Source organism: Onychomys torridus, chromosome 5, assembly GCF_903995425.1.
Source record: "Onychomys torridus chromosome 5, mOncTor1.1, whole genome shotgun sequence".
NCBI classification, from domain to species: Eukaryota; Metazoa; Chordata; class Mammalia; order Rodentia; family Cricetidae; genus Onychomys; species Onychomys torridus.
The window spans coordinates 74,431,521-74,450,080 of record NC_050447.1 but is presented as its reverse complement, the minus strand read 5'-3'; the positions used below and the strand labels follow the sequence as shown (position 1 = coordinate 74,450,080).

Sequence of the window (18,560 nt, the reverse complement as noted above, 5' to 3'; positions counted from 1 at the left end):
GCACCATTAAAAAAAAAAAAAGAGCACAGATGGATGAGTGTTCAGTTATATACACTGAAGTGAACCTTTGGCACTAGGAATCAGAGCATTTTGTCAACAGAAAGACACGCTGTAGAGTGTTTTATTGCCTAGTTGACAAAGCTGCTTCTGAATGCTGGTGGTTCCGTTCCTTGGAACTAGGCTGGAAGTATTAATATTGAGAGAGAAGTACTGAAACGTACCTGAAATATTTTCTATCAGCAAAATGTACTTCTGTGCAATTTTACAATCATATAGTACAGTGTTCACAGATGGTTTTTCTCATGATGATGCTAACAATTTGTCTCTTGCAGGTAAAGTACTTATCTCGAATCTTCACATTCTAATTTTAGTTTCCTCAATTAAATCTATTATCGAACATTTCAAAAGAATGCCCATGGTTTTTCTTTCCACAGTAGAAAATGATCCTGCTCAAAGTATTGGCATCAAGAAATGTTCTCATATTAGTCTAGCTTCCTACTGTAAAGTAGTTCACTATCATTTCTGAACACTTTTATTTACTTTTTTGAAATTGTGAGCTCTCTTATGGGGCAGTCATAAGCTTCTTCACTCACACCCATTAGTGTACTTGTCAGCTAATTTTCATAAGTGCCCCATGAATTCTTCCAACTCTGAATTTCCTTGGGTCAAGGAAAAAAAAAAAGCTTATGTCTACACAGACTGTCACCTAGGAAAAATTACTGTGACTATGGTGTCCCACAGAGCAAGCATATGACATGTGGACACCAAACAAAACTTAATTAAAGGTGAATTTTCCAATCTCCAGCCTGTGTCATTGTCAGCTTAGGGGACAGGGATTTTCTTGGCATCAGCTTCTGGTCTCACTTGCTCTAATTCCCACCATTCCCTTCCCCACTGCAGAGATTATGCTTCTCCGTTGGAAAGCAACAAAACCCTCTCCCAGGAGGCAGGCATGGTGACTCACAACTATAATGCTAGACTCAGGTGAATGGGGGTGGGGGGCATGTTAAGTAGGGAGATCATAGCAAATTTGAAGCCAGCATGGGCTATATAGTTAGCTTCAGAACCTGGGCCTCATAGAAAGTTCCAGGCCACAGAGTGAAATCTTGTTTCATAAGAAACAAAAAAGAAAAAAAGACTCTTCCTTAGATAACTCCAACTTCAGACATCAGGGAAAACAGAAAAACATCACGTAGTCAATCAAGGTTAATCATTAAGAGAGACAATGCAGGACACACATAAAAATGGATTATCTAACAAAATAGTTCCCAATTTCTAGGACAAAAAGCCCAAAGGGGCCCTGGCATTCCTGCCAGGGGCCTCTGACTGCTTTCTACATTCAAAGTTTATTTATACCAGAAAAGGCTGTGAGCCGCTGATTTAACTGTACTTTTATTTATTTATTTATTTATTTAGGTTTTTCAAGACAGGGATTCTCTGTGTAGCTTTGCGCCTTTCCTGGATCTCGCTCGGTAGACCAGGCTGGCCTCGAACTCACAAAGATCCACCTGGCTTGGATTAAAGGCATGTGCCACCACCACCTGTTTTTTTGTTTTTTTTTTGTTTTTTTTTCTTTTTAAGCTGTATTTTAGACAGTTGTAGCTAGGTCTGATGCTTTTCACAGCAGTAAGAAATCAGTGAGAGTCGAAGGTGAAAAAAAAATCACACTGAAAGAAACTGAAATTTTCCTTACTTCCTTAACATGCAGAAAATCTTTTGCCTCGAATGAGATGGCCATGCCTGGCACCGGAACATCATCCTCCTGGGCTGCGCTGTACCTGACATTGGTCCGAACTGCAAACGCAACAGGTTTTGTCTAAAGAGGGATGGGAGGAAAAAACAATAAGAAAAGAAGTAACAGTGGCCCTCCCTTTCTCCCTCAAGTACAAAGACACCCCCAAAAACTGTTGGAATCACTGCTCCTCCTCATCAGTTCCTCATCACAGAGCAGCTTGTTAGTATTCTCAATGAATGTGCTCCATCTCGGCCACACCCACCCACTTCTGAGCTAGAAAACAAAAAAGGTATTGTTCCCTTTGAAAGCACTGAAGTAATTAATAGAAGTGAAGATAAATGAATGAAATACATGTTTACAACGCTACAGCAGGCAACAACCGGAAATCAGGACACACACACACACAATGCCCAATTTGGTTTGAATGGAAAAAAACAACAATGTAGAAACTGCCTCCCTACCCTGGCCATTCACTTCAATTAATAATTAATGATGTGGTTCCCAGTAGTATAACATTTGGAATGTAAAAATAACTAGAGTATATATGCTCCAGTCTTAACAACTATTATTCATGGCTGCAAGGAATTATGAAAGCATTGACCTTTTTATCCTACCATTTTTCCTCCTTGAGTTCACTCAGCCACTAAAGATAACATTAATTGAGCCATCCTTCACTGTTTGGTGCTTCTAAAGGTTCACAGATAAGTATCTGTTCTCATTGGCAATACATGCATATTCAGGAGATAGATAAATTAAGAAAGCTGATTTTTGTGGCATGCATATTCTAAGACCAGGGGCTATTGTCCCTTGTTTCCTGGGTGCAAGATCAGACAGAATCTGAGACACCTTGGCCTTATAGAGGGCTCACAGGAAGGTGAGACAGTAGAGAGCATGGTTATAGACTAGTACAAACATCTGGGATACATGAGACCCAAGAGATGATCTAGACCTTGAGGGCAGCAAAGCTAGGTCAGCCTTCTAGACCAAAAATCAGGATGAGCTCTGAGACTGAGTTCAAGCTACTCTTCTACCAGTTTCAGGCTCATGGGCCTCCCAGGTTTATAAGAGAAGCTTCATCAGGGCTTAAGGCAAGGTGGCAGGGAAAATGGACTGCATAGACACAGGGCTAGCCTACAGCTCTGGTAAGACATCTATAGGGGGAACTCCAGGGCGGGCTGTTGTAGAATTATATTTACACCCATGTTTATTCAAAGTTATGATTAGGATTCCAGGTTGGCTGGGAATCACTGTGGTCATTCCGCTGTCACTGGACTCTGTCACTGTTCTAAGGACCACATTCTCAGACCACTCTCCTGGCTCCAGTGTGCTAGCCCTGCACCCCTTTCTAACTTGCTTTCCTGCTGTGAAGTACAAGACACCTGAGGCAGCAGTGGGTCATCCAGTCCAGTTTCACTTACTGCCCTATGCCAAGGAGCCATGTGGGCACATGCTACGTTGTTTAAGGTTGACTAGTAAGGTGCCTGTGCTCTGTTGCCCCCCTTTATGGCACATAGAATTCAAAGCTTACTATAGATCACCTCGTGAAGTAAACCTAAACAGATTACTGAATCAAACACTACTCCACAAGAGAGCAAGCAGCACATCACCCTCCAGGTAATGAACTAAAAGTGCTTTAAGTATATAAAGCCATGTCTTAGTTACTACTGTCTTCACTTTATTTCCAGTACCTAAGGAGATGAGAACCAGGACATGATACAAAAGTTAAAAAAAACCTCCCATTTTTTTCTTCTAGGTGGTTCTTCGCCTTGCATAGAAGACATAGCTTATAGTACAATTAGAAAAAGCAAGACTGTGGGAATGTCTGCCACCTGGCAAGCAGTGTGCTGAGTACTGTGCATACATTGATGAATATCACTAAGTCACCAATGGTTGCTTTCCCAGATGAGGCTCCAAAAGCTTTCCCAGAAGCCTGGCATGGTGGCTCACATGGCTAACCTCAACAACTTGGAAGGCTTAGGCAGGATGAGAGAATGTTCAATGTCAACCTGAGCTAAAGAGCAAGACCCACTTTATAGAAACAAAACAGCACAAAAAAATTGTTCCAGGTTGTAAGCAATGGAGTGGTTACTCAAACCCAACCTCCTCCCTGCAAAAGCCCAAGTTCTTTTAGTAAATTTAACTTCATGGCAGTTTCCGGCTATTTACATGTTTGTATGAAATTTTGAAGACCTGAAAATTATATTTTATATAGTGTTAAAAAGTTGACTGCAGTGGGATATCCATATGCTGTGAATATGTGTTACTCCCATTGGTGAATAAATAAAGCTGCATTGGCCTATGGCAGGGCAGGATGGAGCCAGGTGGGAAAATCCAAAAGAGATAGTGAGAGAAGAGAGGAGAGTAAGGAGAGACACCAACCACCACACAAGGAACAACAAGATGCCAGCAGACTGGTAATGCCACGGCCATGTGGCAACATTTAGATTAATAGAAATAGGTTGAGTTAAGTTATAAGAGCTAGCTAGCAAGAAGCCTGACCTGTAGGCCATATAATTTGCAATTGATATTAAGCCTCTGAGTGATTATTTTATAAACGTGGGACCAGAGAAACACAGGACCATGGCACTGGGTGGGACCAGAGAAACTTCCAGCAACAGTTGACTAGTACCCCCCAAAAGAAAAAAAAAAGCCATGAATCTGCCTTGATTCTCATAGTAACTGAGCAGTTCACAGGGGAAAACTTTCATTCATTAGAAAAGTCACACACTTTCATATTGTTTTGATTGAATCAACTTGAGGTCTAGTATGTCAGTAGCAATGGTAAATAATGTTTTTCATTTATTTGGATATATCTTTCTTTCTTATCTCTTTTTTTCCCTCAGAATATAAGGCAGTATTTCATGCAATGATAATTGAGCTATTAAAATACTGTGGCTTCATAGCTTCTAAAAAGCTACTTAGAGAGACCATGAGGAAGGACACAGCCACTTCCATTCTGGAGAAAATAATGAGTAGAAAGCTATGGAAAATTCCTTGGGATGAAGTATTAACTATAAGGACTTTTAGTAGCCTGGAAGTTATTTCAGGAACATGATAGCTTCACTTTGCAAGTTGATTAATTTTTTTTTTTTCCAAGACTGATTTTCTGTGTACCTTCGCTGTGGCGGCCCTGAATGCCGTAGCCCAGTGTCCTCCACAGAGTCCCTGAGAACTCCATGGTTTATCTGTATGCCTCAATTCTGTTTCCTGACACAGTCTTCATCAGTTTATGGCTGTCATCATGAACCTCCTCTGGAGATGAATACACTTCATTCTAAAGTGAGCCCTGCAGTTACTAGACATGCTGCTAAAGATCCAAGCCACCTGGTGTCATCGCCACCCTCTGATCCTTCACTCTCACACTAGCCCTACTTGACCTAGAGACCCAAAAAGATTCCAGAAATATCTCCTAATACTGCTCCAGCTGTCCACCTTCAGATGCTTTTGCTGACTCCAGCCCTCTATCCCTCACCCTAGTCAGACAGTCTAGAGTTAGCTAGTGACAGACATGTCCACAGAAAACTAGTATGACAGGCCCCAGAGGATGTCTTGGATAGCTCTGTGGCCACGGAACTTTTGTTTTATATCTAGTGGATGTTCTACTGGCTCTACAAAAGTTTCTGTGGAAGCCTATCAGAGATGAGCTTACAGCAGAGCAGCTCTTAGGTCCTCACAGCCTCCTACAACTACTAGGCTTCACTGTCAGCAAGCAATTATTGTAAGCAGAAGATAATTCTGTTATGGACTCCTCTGGTCATGAAGTAGAATGAACAGACCATCATAGATCTATGATACTAACTCCAGCTTTCTTCCCAATAGATGACTTAATGAGTTCATATTGAAACTAATAGTTTAAGTAAGTACAACATAATGTTTGTTTTAATGTTACTAAAGCATGCCAATTGCATAATACTATTCAAAGGCCAAAGGGAATTCCCTGAAGACTGAAAACTTCCATCATGATTAGTACAACTATGTAGCTTTTATGCATGGACTTGTTTATTATTATAAAGCTGCATTATATTATATTAAGTAGCAAAGCATACATTTTCATTAGGAAGGAGCAAAGAGCATAAGATGAAATTTATAGTTTCTCTTCTAGTGGTTACGATGGGCTTGTCTTAAATATGAGCTACTCCCAACTTGCTATCTTTTAACAAATTAAAAAAAAAAAAATACAACCTAATTCCCATTAGATGAGATGGTCAACAAGAGAAGGGGCTGGAGAGCCATGGCTCAGTGGTTAGGAGTATTTGGTGTTCTTGCAGATGACTGGGTTTGGTGCCCAGCACCCACATGGTGGCTTACAACTATATCCAATGCCTTCTTCTGACCTCTGTTGACACCAGGTACACACATGGTGCAAACCAAACACACACAATAAATAAATATTTTTTTTTTTTTTTTTTTTTTTTTTGAGACAGGGTTTCTCTGTGTAGCTTTGCACCTTTCCTGGATCTCACTCTGTAGACCAGGCTGGCCTCAAACTCACAAAGGTCCACCTGTCTCTGCCTCCCGAGTGCTGGCATTAAAGGCGTGCACCACCACCACCCAGCATAAATAAATCTTTAAAAAAATTTTAAATTGCTGACCTGACCTGATATAATATTTTAGCAGAGATGATTCCACAAATAGTGCATTTCAAAGAAGTTACAAAAGTTAAATAGAGGTAAGTCAGCATAGAGTAAATAAGGGGAGGCTGGATGGCCAAAATAGATCAGGGTGATAAGAAAGGCTTTTCTGAATTCTCAATGATCTGTGAACCTTTAGTCCATCCAACTATTATCTTTGTATTAGAGACTGTTTTGAATAATGAGGGTGCATTGATAAACAGTATTATTGAGACTATCTGCCCTCCAGAGTTCACATCTGCAGAGACAGAGCAGGTGTGTCAGAATCTTCTAGTAGGCCAAGAGGATGAGGACCAGAAATTGCTGTATGAACCTTATAATCCAAAGGCCAGCTGTTGATAACCAGCTCAGCAGTATGATAGGGGGTAAAACCAAACAGAAGAGAGAGAATAAAAGGAGAAGACACAGTGGGTATACAGAATGTCCAGGGAAATCTGTGATAAGAAAGAAAAAGATGGAATTGGAATGTCACAATTTTTGTTTTTTCCCTTTCAATAGATGAGAATAAAAATATGATGACACATGAAAGTGAAGAACGAATTGCTGGCAAATGTCCCAGCTTAGGTAGGGGGCATGGGCATAGATAGAAACAATGAATTCCACACTAGACAAAGGCAAGAAGGTGGAGTACACACATACAAACACTAGAGGCTTCAATGGAACAGGAAGATGGAGTACAGGCAGGGGAAAAGGCAACATAGGGGAAGAAGAGAGACAGATGGTCTAATACTTAGCTCATCTAAGAGGGAGTCAGGGGAGTGGAGTAAAAAATAATGGTGGGCTTTGAAGCAAGCTCCTATAAAGTCCAGGTAATTGATTTCTAAGCTATTTGTAAGCTAGTTCTGCTACACTAGACTATAAGGAAAATCATAGGGAATTGAGTTAAAAGTATGGCCCCTTAACAAGGTATAATGGTTTTAAAACTGCCTTCACCATGTTGCCTTCAATGTTACACAATAATTTAATATATGTTTATATATATATATATATATATATATGCTCACACACATAACATATAGAGATGTATACACATGGTATATGTCACACATACACGTTACATACCTTGTATGTGTGACATACATATATGTAACATATATGCATAAGTATGCATATGTAAAATATGTGCATATAAATAAAACTCTTTTTACTTACCTATGAATCTCAGAAATGAGTTACTAACCATTCAGGTGATTTGAATTCCTATTTTGATAAATGTTTCATATATTTCCCATAGTATTAGTTATACTTTAGTTACTCCTAGAGAAATCAAGTTGATTTCTTTCTTTTAGAGGAACCAAATATTCAGCAGCCACTCTACATGGGACACTGTTGGGGGGAGTGGTTAAGTCACTACAGGCACCAGGCTATAGTCTGATAAGGATTAAATTTTAGTTACATATCTGTAAATGCAAGTATATCTGTGTTTACTTAATTTAATTAGAATTAAGCAAAGTGTGTGTGTGTGTGTGTGTGTGTGTGTGTGTGTGTGTGTGTGCGCGCGCGCACGCGCGCGCACTACTTTGGAATGAACCTGGGATCTCAAACATGCTAAATAGGCATGACACTGCTGACCACAGCCTCAACCATCTTTTTATTTTTTCACTTTAAGACAGGGTCTACAAAGTTGACCAAATTGGACTTGAGGCTAGCCTCAAGTCCTGCCTCAGTCTTATGAGTACATGGGATTACAGATTTACATCCCAAGTCCTAGTGAAGGAGTAAATGTTTTAAAATAAAATTTGAAATTTCATCATGCTAAAACTATTAAACTTTCAGAATATGAAGTTAGAGTTGTATATAAAACAAAATATATGGGATATTTATTTTATCTTCTAAACTGATAATTTAAGTGATAAACCTGTAAAAGCTCCAATAAGTAAATAGTAATTCCTAAAATATAACCTTAAAGATCTTATGATGGGGGAATGTCTTTTTATATGCTGTGAATATATGTTGCTCTGACTGGTTGATAAATAAAGCTGTTTGGCCAATGGTGAGGCAGAATAGGTTTAGGCAGGACATTCTAACTAGAGAGGAGGAAGGAGAAAGGAAGAACAGACGCTGCCAGCTGCCACCATGAGAAGCAAGATGTAAAGATACTGGTAAGCCATGAGCCACATGGCAAAGTATGGATTTATAGAAATGGATTTATTTAGGATGTAAGATCTAGCTAGAAAGAAGCCTGAGCCAGTAGGCCATACAGTTCATAATTAATATAAGACTATGTGTGTTCATTTGGGTCTGAGCAGCTGCGGGACAGTGAGGCTGTGGTAGCCAGGTGGGCACAAGAAAACTTTCAGCTACAATCTTATTTGAAAGGAAAAATAGGGCAGCATCCATGAATACCCAAACAGGGATAGTGCTAGGAAATACAGAATCCTATTGCTAGTATAATAGTGACATCAGAAATATACAGCAATGTAGCACACTTCCTTTCTCAGACTCTTCACCCTGGACCCATAGTCTCCCACTAAGGCATACTAGAGCATCAGTTACTAGCTTCTTCAGGCTTTATGCTTACACTCCCATAATAAAAGGCTAAGTCCTAATCCCAAAGTGATGGTATGAAGGTGGAACTCTAGGAAGCAATCAGGTCATGAGGGTTGAGCCTTCATGAGTGGACTAATTGAACTCATGATTGTCCTTTCTTAGCCTCTTGATGGCTAGGATTATAGTTTGTGTCACTAAGCCTGGCCTTATCTACAGTATTTTTTATATCAAAGCCATTCAGGCAAATATTATTTCTTTGTTCAAAATTCCTATATGCATTGAAAAAAATTGATAAATGTTCTGTTAGTAGAAATCTGCTATGTATTTTGATACTCACGTACTTAGAATTCTTTTTTATTTGCATTTTTGTTTTTAATTCAGCATTACATAACTTACTGGACAGGGTAGTTCAGGACACAAGGCTTGCTTCTGCATGTTGCCTGGGACCCCAGTGGGAGAACTCGTGCTGACCTCAGACAGAAGTCAAGCTAAGCAGTGGAGATGCCTGGCTTCCCATGTGGATAGATTCAAACACAACTATTAGGACTCTTAGTGGCTGGCTATATCTTTTGTGTACTTGCTTCATCCAAATCTCAAATAAACAGCTTTATTTATATTCTTTGCTTATACTTCACCCACTTGCATATCCTATTTCATAGCTACTTTCTCCCAATGTTGCTTCTATATTTTTGTGAAGTTCAAGAACAAACAAAACACAGAACATGGAATTATGTGGGGCTATCTTTTGAGACAATAGCAACAACACTCCCTGAGGAGCCTCAGTCCAGAGTGTGGCCCAGCAAACTCAGGCCGGAGGCACTGCCTACATTTACCTTGGCCACCATGGTTCTGCTCAGTATTTTTCTCTCTCAAAAGGATGGGAGGGAAGGATTTAAGTGGAATCAATAGCAGGGTCTCTTTAAATGACTGCCTGGCATTTAAACTATTATAAAATGTCTATTCTATACTTATTTAGAAAATTACACACCACAAGGAATTTCCAAAGAAGCATTCTAAATAAATGCAAGAAAAGCCCATTCAAAGTCTGTGCTGACAAGCAGAGGCAGACACATTATGGTTTGTGGTAATTAGCCAGCATCACTTTATCCTCTGCTCAACAGCTGCAGTCTTTGCTGAGGTTGTAAGCTCTAGAGATCAAGAGGTATGCAAGTATTGGAGCGTCTCTTTTCCTATATCACTGTGAGTGGTTTGTTTTCTTGAATTGAAAGAACTGAGAAGATCATCTCCATGACCAAATCAAACACTTATGCAGAGTAAGTTAGCACAGAGAATTGTGGGTAGTTAACTCTATAAAAATGAACAGTTTTGTTTTGTTTCCCCCCATAGCCTGACTTTGCTGTTGTGAGCCTTTCTAAGGTAAGGCTCTGTGGCTGGCAGATGCTCAAAGAAGGTGGGATGGGGTCCACAGAAGTGGCCTCTAGAGGAAGACAGAAATCTTACTACGTGCCTCTTGTGCCAAGCATCTTCTGGCCAATCCCTTTATATGAGGCCCGTGAGTGGTATGGGATCCTCTTCATCATGCTTGAGTACAGAGAGGAACAGACATGATGTCTAAGGGGCAGACCTCAGAACAAGCGTGATTTAAAGTGCTAAGTAACATCATCTATCTGACTGTCTTGAGACATGGTTTCTATAGTACCTCAAGGGACAATCTGAAGGATTAAGCAATCAGTCACGCTGAGAGGCAGTCAAGTCAAGGATGGCCATCACATTGGCTTTCCTTCCTTCCTCCTCTTACTTTGGACTTCTGTGTTACATCACACACATAAACTCTTTGCTTCTGCTTTTTAGGGAACTGAGAAGTTGTTTAGATGGGCAAATAACCTATGTCATGTATTCAGTGGATATATAGATATGTGTAGCCACTGAAAAACACGTACAGAAAGAAAGCATCTATTTAAAGGGACCAAGGTTAAAAATTGCATATCTAATATAGCCAGCCATATTGGTTTTTTTTTTTTTCATAAAGTGTATATATAATCTCTAAGCTGTTGGATGGGTGCTGAATTCATAAACAATGTTCCTTTTTAAGGGGTTATTGCAATCTAAATATTTGACTTCTGAAGGTAATATTTAGAAAGAATTCAACTATGTGTGTTATGAAAAATTTAACTAGGGGATTGAAGAGATAGTTCAGCAGTTAAGGATGCTTGCTGTTTTTGCAGAAGACCTGAGTTCTATTCCTAGCTTTCATATCTACCAGCTCACAACTACCTGTAACTTCAGTCTCAAGGGATCTAATCCCCTCTTCTGGCCTACATGAACACCTGCACACATGTGCCACACACACACACATAATTAGGAATGAAAATCTGAATAAAAAAAAACTAGGAAAAATAAGAAATGTGATGCAAAAGTTCTATGTCCAATAGCAAATAAAAATAAGTGTTATTTTTAATAATTAGTAAAACTTTATGAGAGAGACTGAAATAAACTTTATATGTCCATAAAAGCCTTAAGAAACCAGAGACTAAATAGAAAGGAATGAAATCTAAAGTCTTATGAAAGAGGCTGTGATCCCTTTGGGTGATGGCTTAGAACATGTGCTTTAATACACACACACACACACACACACACACACACACACACACACACACCAAAACAAGAAAGCCCTCAGTTGTTGTGTGTGTGTGTGTGTGTGTGTGTGTGTGTGTGTGTACCTATGACAGTAATTTAAAAAGAGATCATGGATTGGGGGAGGGAAAAGTTAGGAGGAGATCCAGAGACAAGTGATTTAGATGCAGTCCTCATGTATGAAATTCTCAAAATCCTATTAAAAAGGAAATCTAAAAGTATATTTTCCTGTTTCCTTAGACAAATTCTTAGATCAAAAGGTATTTACATCTTTAAAAGTTTGCCATGAAGTACCAAACTCTCCTTCAGAAAAAAAAATAGCTAATTTTCACGCCCACCAGCAGAGGATAAATGTATCTATGTTCTCCACAGCTCCTAAGCTTTGGGCCTGAAAATGACAGAATAGGTGAATTTGTGGATTCTATTTTCTGAAATTGAGCTTGTAACACTTGACAGAATCAGGACAGTTATTAAGTTATTTCCTCTGAACTCCAGAATTTGCTTGTTAAGTGTCTGTTACATCCAGGGCACATTCTTGGCAATGGGAACACAGAGAAGAATGGGTTTGCTCTGACCTGCTGGAACTCCATTGAAGAGAACAATGAACTTTGTCCATTCTTTGTAAGTGTGTAAGTTTCCCAGGGGAGACATTCTAAATGATTAATGTCCATAGGTAACACTTAGACACAGGGGTTGCCTTCCTCTCCATGGTTAGGAGTACCAATCATTTGCTGACCAGGCTGGCAACTTAAAAAGAAAAAATACAACCTCATACTTCTAATAGTTCTAATTTTAATAATCTAACATTAAAAATTCATAATCTTCAAAGAAACGAAGTATTGCTCAAAACTGGCAAATGTACATAAGCGTATCAAAGTAAGAGGTGGGTCCTACAAACAAATGTCTTGGGGGGGAAAAGGTAGCTATATTCTACATTTGCTTCTACTGCCTGGAAGCTATGTAAAAGTCATTGTTGGAGACCATCAACAGAGCCAAAGGCATAATATTTTCATTCCCTTAATGTAGGTAACTCATTTTCCTTGAAGAGCAAGTTACCTTTCTGAAACAGCCTGGAGCCATTCAAGGCCAAGTTACATGGGTAGAACGAGTAGATGATCAGTTTGGGAGATACACTTTTTAAATTAAAAATATTGCTTGAGGGGCTGAAGAGATGACTCAGCAGTTAGGAGCTGCCGCTGTTTCTTGCACAGGACCTGAGTTGCATTCCCAGTACTCTGGTCGCAGCAGCTGGTAACTCCAGCTCCAGGGGATCCAGTACCTCTTACCACCTCCACAAGCACCAGACTCATGTTCACATACCCCATGCTACACATATGCATGGAATAAAATATAGAAAAAAAATTAAAAATACCACCTGACTATGAGTCATGGGTATTTTCCTGGTACACTGAATGTACATACTGTCTCAGAAGTTAGTCCTAGTAGTTGGTTAACAATTTTTATGAAAGAATGTCCGTCTTATTGTAAATGAATTTCTACATGGTCTTACTAAATAAAAACCAGAAATTTGGGTTAATGCCTTAGAGAGATCAGGGAAATGCCTTAGAGAGATCAAGGAAATACAGAAAGCCACCAGCTAACCTCACCAACCCCGAAGCTTCCAAAGAGCGAGACTTACTGTCTACCCAGTCTTATATGCCTTGCTTTTCTGCCCTTTCATTGGCTTTTAGCCGCTACCTCACTTCCTCTTCCTACACAGCTCTGCCACTGTCTGTCTGTCTGTCTATACAGACCTCCAGGTCTCTATGGTTGGTACTGGGATTAAAGGCATGTGTCACCATGCTTGGCTCTGTTACCTAATGTGGCCTTGAACACACAGAACTCCTGCCTGCTAAGGGATTAAGGGCGTGTGCTGCCTGACTTCTTTGTTTACTTAAAATGGCTGGCCTTTTCCCCCTGATCTCCAGGTAAGTTTTATTAACACACAAATAAAATATCATATTTCAGCACAAATAAAATATCACCACAATCTTACTACTGAAAACCTAGAAGTTTCCTTAATTTCTTTGGTTATCTTAAACCATAAGATGCTCAGGTGTGATCCTATGATTGCTCAACACAGGCTGGTCAAGAGATAGGATCACAAAGTCTATAAACTTTCTGTTTACTCTTCACAGAAAAAAATGAGGAATGGAGCTTCAGGACACACACATGCACACATCTCACTTACATACACACACACATATGAAATCACATAAAATCAGTAGTATTGATATCAGGCTATTTTTTAAATGGATTTATTTTTTAGGCTGTTCAGCATTTGGTCCCATTTTGAGTGTAAACACAGAAGCAGGATGACGCTGCACTTTACTGTGCCTGTAAACACAACCATCTGTCTAGCATCACCCACAAGGCACAGATCAATAAATAACTTATTTGTAAAAGCAAAAAAGGGTACCACCCTATACACTTTTCAAAATAGGTGGGGAGAAAATGAGCACATGGGCACATTAAAACTGCACCAGAGGAAACAGGTCTGAGAACTTATCAAACACAGCATACATCATCTTTATCTGGACTCCATAAAGAGGACCCCTAGACCAAGGAGTGATGGCTTCCACCACCCTGACATCTGACCATCCAGTTAATGACAAATGGACTGACTGACAGAAAACTGCCCACTGGCTGAGGGACTTCAGCTTGGCTCAGCTGCCACTGCCAACGTGGTCTACCTTATTTACCATTCATCCCCACCCCCCACGTGCCCCATTGATTATTCTGAGATCAGTCCTCTATGACTTTCATGATCCCGCATTATTATGGTTGGTTTTAATGTCAGCTTGCCACAAATTAGAATGACCTGATTAGGGAGTCTAACCTGAAGAATTTCAGATTGCCTTGACTGATGCGGGAAATCCCACTCTGATTATGGGCAGCCGCTTCTGGTAGCATCCCAGATTAGAAAGGGTATTTCAGAAGGAGGTTTGTCTTGGTTTTGCTTGATTGGCCTTCTGTCTTGCTGCAGAGTTGATTACCTTGCTGCTGCTGCTGCTGCTGCTGCTGCTGCTGCTGCTGCTGCTGCTATTTCCTTGCTGATAGCAGACCAGTATCTCTAAGCTTCCAGTGTGGACTGGGGGCCAGTGGCTCTCCAGAACCTTTGGGTGCCTAGTGCCAGGGTAGGACTACTGATGAACCCTATCTTGTTGGTTGAGTGACTACTACTGGTCATCACCCACCCCCCCCCCACCCCCACCCCCATCCCGGTGACTCCCTCCCCCTCTCCCCCCATGAAAGACAGCTATTTTGGAACTCCTCCAACTGTTGAAGCATCCAGCTTCTAGGGCCAATGACAGGGTATCAGCATCCCAGGAGTCGTTTGGCCATTGTTACTATTTTAAAGTTCATCTAATAAATTGCCATGCAAACATCCATCCATTCCGTCCCCTTGGTTCTGTTCCTCTAGAGAACACTTGATAACACATATACCAACTTGACTCATGGTTCTGTAGCTTGACTCAAGCCTGAGTCTCAGCTCAAACCTGCATCCCTGTGGATTGTATCTGCAGCAGCATCACTGGTAGTTTTCCATAGACAATTGGTTAACTAACCCACCACAGAGATTCTTTGCATCTCTGTCATCCTCCTGCCTCTTCCTCTAGGACTCTGAACTCTGCTGTAGTTTCTTTAAGCCTATTTTAGCCATTTTGTTACATACATATATGGACAGATATGTATAGTGCATATAGGTAACTATATGCAGATTCATATAGTTACTATTAAATGTGATGTAAGATGTTAGAGTTAATATTAGTGGTTTGGATTGGAATGGGAAAGTTTGTGTTTGCCAAGGGCCAGCAATCAAGGGAAATGTGGACTGTCAGCAAGCTGGAACTGAAGGACTAATGGCCTAAAAGCCGCAGTTGGACTGAGAAGCTCTGCACAGAAAGGCTGGCTTGACTCATAACTGTTATGGAAGCTTCTGATGAGGAGATTCCCATACCAAACCTGCTGGTGTTACCACTCCGAGACTGCAGGGGAACTGACCTGCAGATGGACTCCTCCATCACCCCTTTCCCATCCTATAAAACCCCAAGTCCCCTGTGCCATGGGTGCACAGACTACTTCCTCAGAGACTGCAGCTTGGAATTAAAAGATTCTGGAGATGCCAATCTGCTTTTGTATAATTCCATGTCACCTCCATCAATACTGACTTAACAGTAACCAGTGAAACCCAGATAGCTTATGACTGTGCCATTTAATAAAGTCTGACTTTGTAGAAAGAGACAAACATATCCATCTATGCTTATGATATAGGATGCTCATGATACATGGATGTCACATCAAATCCATTTTTCTTCTCTTAAAAAGAAATGCTGACTATTATCCTGAAGTTTAACTACTCAGGTAATCACAGGCTTCTAGAATTTACCCCCGTGATGTATGAAAAAGAGTTTGGGGAACAGAACAACAAAAGCAGGATGAAGAATTTACTCCTCATTCATTTCAAACATCCTGTGACCTGTACTTAAAGGCAGGTGTAATCGGGGATGCCTGCGATTGTTTGGGATAAAACCTAAGGAATTTGTAGTGTGTTCGAGCAGGAAAAGTTTTGAAGGGCATTTTCCCCCCTGAATGTCTCTACCTCATGGGAGGGCCCCCTAGGAGCTCCAGAATATCTATTTTCATTGTTAAGATTTTTCTTGCAGTGCTAGAATTGAACAAGAGGCCCAGCAAGTGAAGTGCTCTTCCTCTGAATACATCCAAGCCCTTGAAAAGCTACTGATAGTCCTGGATGGATATTTTTAAAAACTAATAAAATATTGAACTTCTTTCAGTGTCTATTCATAAGTGACTTATAACTGCATATTTATGGAATGCAGTGTGATGTTTTGATACATACACACATTGTGTAACAATAGAAGTAATTGTACCCACCAACTGGAACATTTATTGCATTGTGGAGGAACATTCAAAATTCTCTTCTGTAACTGCTTTGAAATAGACAACACCTTATTGTGAGCTATAGTCACCCTACTGTGCAATAGAATCAGATGTGGAGGGAATTTTCAACCTGTATCTGCAAACAAGAAGAAGGTGAAGAAAAGCAGAAGCCTTGTTACAAAAGAAAATCTGCACTCGACCTATTCTGTAGCAGCATAGGCAGGAATACATCAAAAGCAGACGACACATGGTTTATTGCAAACTTTATATAATTGCTGCTTATCCTTTCTATAGTGTGGTGGCTTCAAGCTTCCCTGTTCTGATTCAATATAAAACTTGCTGCCTCAGATTTCTAGGTTCAGCTGCTATTTGTGTTCCCATGATCTGCCTTAAGCTGAAAACTGGCCACATTTGTGTCCATACTCTACCCCTCACACCGGAAAGAGGAATATCACAGGTGGAGCAAACATGGGCAAAGCCCTGAATACCACCACGTGGGCCTCCAGCTGCCATTGTTTTCTTATTTTAGGAGCTTAATAAGTTTTCTAGTTATGGATTGCATATTTACTAACATTATATGTTTTTCACTGCACACTTTTTTTTAAACTAAGACATTCTTGGAGAGTGCAGTCTTGTTCATGAACTTGGTGTTTAAGCAAGCCACTGCCTCTCAGCTGTTCTTAGTCACTTTGTAAAAGTGAAACCAAATGGAATTAACAGCTCTGTGCATTACCTGGTCAAGGGAGGTATGCTCAACAAAGAGTAACTGACAACATATAACCAATCTGAATTCTGCCAGGTTAGTACTACCAGGTAGATGAATAGATTCATTATTTGGAGGGAAAGCGATAAGATTTCCATGGAGATAAATCAATAATTATAGCTATACTCTAAGAATGTGGCCTAAGGGTCAGCATATGTTATAATGAATGCATTTTTAGTACATGCTCCTGCTTCCTAGAATATAATTCCTAAAATTCTTAGATTCTTCAAAATGAAGAGTCTTCTTTTATGCTAATGAGATAACCACTGGATAGTGGCCAGGGCTTCCTGGTTAGCTTCAGGTTCAGAGCTGCCAGGCAAATCCAACCAGTGATTAGGGGTTAGAGATTGTGACCTCACCTAGTGATACCTATAGTAGAGAAAGTGGACTGAGATTGCCTTAATTACCAGAGATCAGTGATTCGGTCATTCACACCTAAGTAATAACACCTCCATAAAATGAAAAATAAACTTCTAGGTTGGCAAACAGGGAGTTAAGGCACCCTGAGAGAGCATAAAAGCTCTGTCTCCATTCCAGTGCCTTGGTTTATGCCCTTCTCCAATATTATTCTTACTGAGTGGAATTCTTTTTTACAATAAACTGGTTATCTAGTCAGTAAACTTGGTTCATGAGTTCCATTTTGAGTCATTTCTCTCTCTCTCTCTCTCTCTCTCTCTCTCTCTCTCTCTCTCTCTCTCTCTCTCTTAGCTGAGGATCGAACCCAGGGCCTAGTGCTTGCTAGGTCAGCGCTCTACCACTGAGCTAAATCCCCAACCTGCTTTCTTTCTTTCTTTTGTTTCGTTTTTGTTCTTGTTGTTTTGTTTTGGTTTGGTTTTGGTTTTTTGGTTTTTGGTTTTTTCAAGACATGTTTTTTTTTCTGTGTAACAGTCTTAGCTGTCCTGGAACTCACTTTGTAGACAAGGCTGTTCTCCAACTCACTGAGGTCTGCCTGCTTCTGCCTCCTGAGTGCTTGGATTAAAGGTATGTGCCACCACTGCTGGTCCCCCACCCCTACCCCTGCCAGAGCTGAGGACCAAACCTAGGGCCTTTCGCTTACTAGGCAAGCGCTTTACCACTGAGCTAAATCCCCAACTTTTTTTTATTTTTCTTAAAGACTTCTTTTTTCTTTTTCCTTTTTTTTTTAGATTTTATTTATTATATTTGTGTTTTAATTTTATACATCAGCCATGGGTTCCCCTGTCCTCTCCCCTCCCGCCCCCGCCCCTACCTTCTCCCTAGCCCCTCCCCTCCATTCCCATCTCCTCCAGGGCCAAGACTCCCCTGGGGATTCAATTCAACCTGGTAGATTCAGTACAGGCAGGTCCTGTCACCTCCTTCCAGGCTGAGCAAAGTGTCCCTGTGTAAGCCCAAGGTTCCAAACAGCCAGCTCATGCACTAAGGACAGGTCCTGGTCCCACTGCCTGGATGCCTCCCAAACAGTTCA

The 18,560-nt window shown here is 40.5% G+C and overlaps 1 protein-coding gene across 13 annotated transcripts in view; it reads right to left on the bottom strand.

The window, feature by feature from the left end:
• Window positions 1-18,560, bottom strand: part of Cacnb2 (calcium voltage-gated channel auxiliary subunit beta 2) — a 351,986-nt gene that overhangs the window by 33,697 nt on the left and 299,729 nt on the right. For all 13 annotated transcript variants that reach the window (XM_036187222.1, XM_036187211.1, XM_036187217.1 and 10 more), the window contains one exon: window positions 1,694-1,816. In XM_036187222.1, the coding sequence (XP_036043115.1) occupies window positions 1,694-1,816 (123 nt within the window). The remainder of the gene's footprint in view (window positions 1-1,693; window positions 1,817-18,560) is intronic.